Source organism: Plectropomus leopardus, unplaced genomic scaffold (genome assembly GCF_008729295.1).
Source record: "Plectropomus leopardus isolate mb unplaced genomic scaffold, YSFRI_Pleo_2.0 unplaced_scaffold12699, whole genome shotgun sequence".
Classification (NCBI taxonomy): Eukaryota; Metazoa; Chordata; class Actinopteri; order Perciformes; family Serranidae; genus Plectropomus; species Plectropomus leopardus.
Genome location: NW_024613502.1, coordinates 1 through 1,131, shown reverse-complemented (window position 1 = coordinate 1,131; position 1,131 = coordinate 1). Strand labels below are relative to the sequence as shown.

Sequence of the window (1,131 nt, the reverse complement as noted above, 5' to 3'; positions counted from 1 at the left end):
ATAAACACATATTTAAAAAATATATATTTTTAGAACTTTTTCTAGGTAATTTTCTTATTTGATTTTAACTTCTATCTTGCTTAATTTTCTTGTAACTTTTTAAAACTTTTTTCCCCCTATTTTTTGGGCATGTTTTAGTTTTATGTAGCTTTTTTTATAAGTAAAAACAATTTGCTTCAAGTTTCAAAGGGTTAAACTTAACCCTTAAATATTAAAATGTTAAATACTGAATTGCATGTTGTGGTAATGCCCCTCAGATGACTCTCCATGTTTCATCCTCCGTATTTTTACGTCTCTTTCAGGGCAGAGAACTACTGGTGGCGAGGTCAAAACAAGCGCACCTTGAAGGTCGGCCCGTTCCCCAGAAACGTGGTGACATCAGTAGCGGGTTTGTCGGCTCATGACATCAGTCGGCCGCTCAAAAACAGCTTCATCCACACAGGACACGGAGACAGCAACCCTCATCGCTGCTGGGGCTTCCCTGACAGGATCGACGAGTGAGGAGCAGCTTCTGTTTATTAATGTCACCTGAGTTGTAATAAAAAACTCTCACCAACAGATGGCAGTAGCACAGCAATACAAACATCTAACTAAATTTATTTGCCAACACCAAAGTTTTTTGATTCAGTGTTTGATATTTACAGTTATTAAGCGTGTCCCTCTTTCCTCCAGTTTGTACCTCGGTAATCCCATGGACCCTCCTGATGTCCTGAGTGTGGACCTCAGCGGTGCTCGGCCCACACAGCTACCGGGACGAGCTAGAAGTGAGTAAAAAAAAAAAGCAAACTGTAAACACGTGAACCACGCTATAATGATGACTATTTTAACGTTAAAAACCCTCTCCGTCAGCACGCTCCATCTCTGGTTCAAAGTCTTTAGTTGGCGTCACTCATCCAGACTCGTTTGTATTTGTAACCAGAACAAACTGGTTTGATTTTATTGAAAAAACATGGGAAAAGGGAAGAAATGTCCTACAAATTTCAAGAAATAAGTGAAAGGTGACACGAGAATGACCTCAAAATTATTTTGAAAAAATGGAGTTAGAAAAACTTTTTTTTTTTTAAATAATTAAAAAATCTGGAAAACTATACTAATTACTAAACTGTGTTTATTACTTTAATTACTATAGTA

At 37.4% G+C, this 1,131-nt stretch overlaps 1 protein-coding gene across 1 annotated transcript; it reads left to right on the top strand.

The window, feature by feature from the left end:
• Positions 1 to 302: 302 nt before the first annotated feature.
• On the top strand, positions 303 to 799 carry LOC121963827 (activated CDC42 kinase 1-like; the record flags this gene model as incomplete). Its single annotated transcript, XM_042514071.1, has 2 exons — positions 303 to 497; positions 673 to 799. Coding segments are annotated over 2 exons (295 nt in total), but the record flags the coding sequence as incomplete, so codon positions are not given.
• Positions 800 to 1,131: the final 332 nt, after the last annotated feature.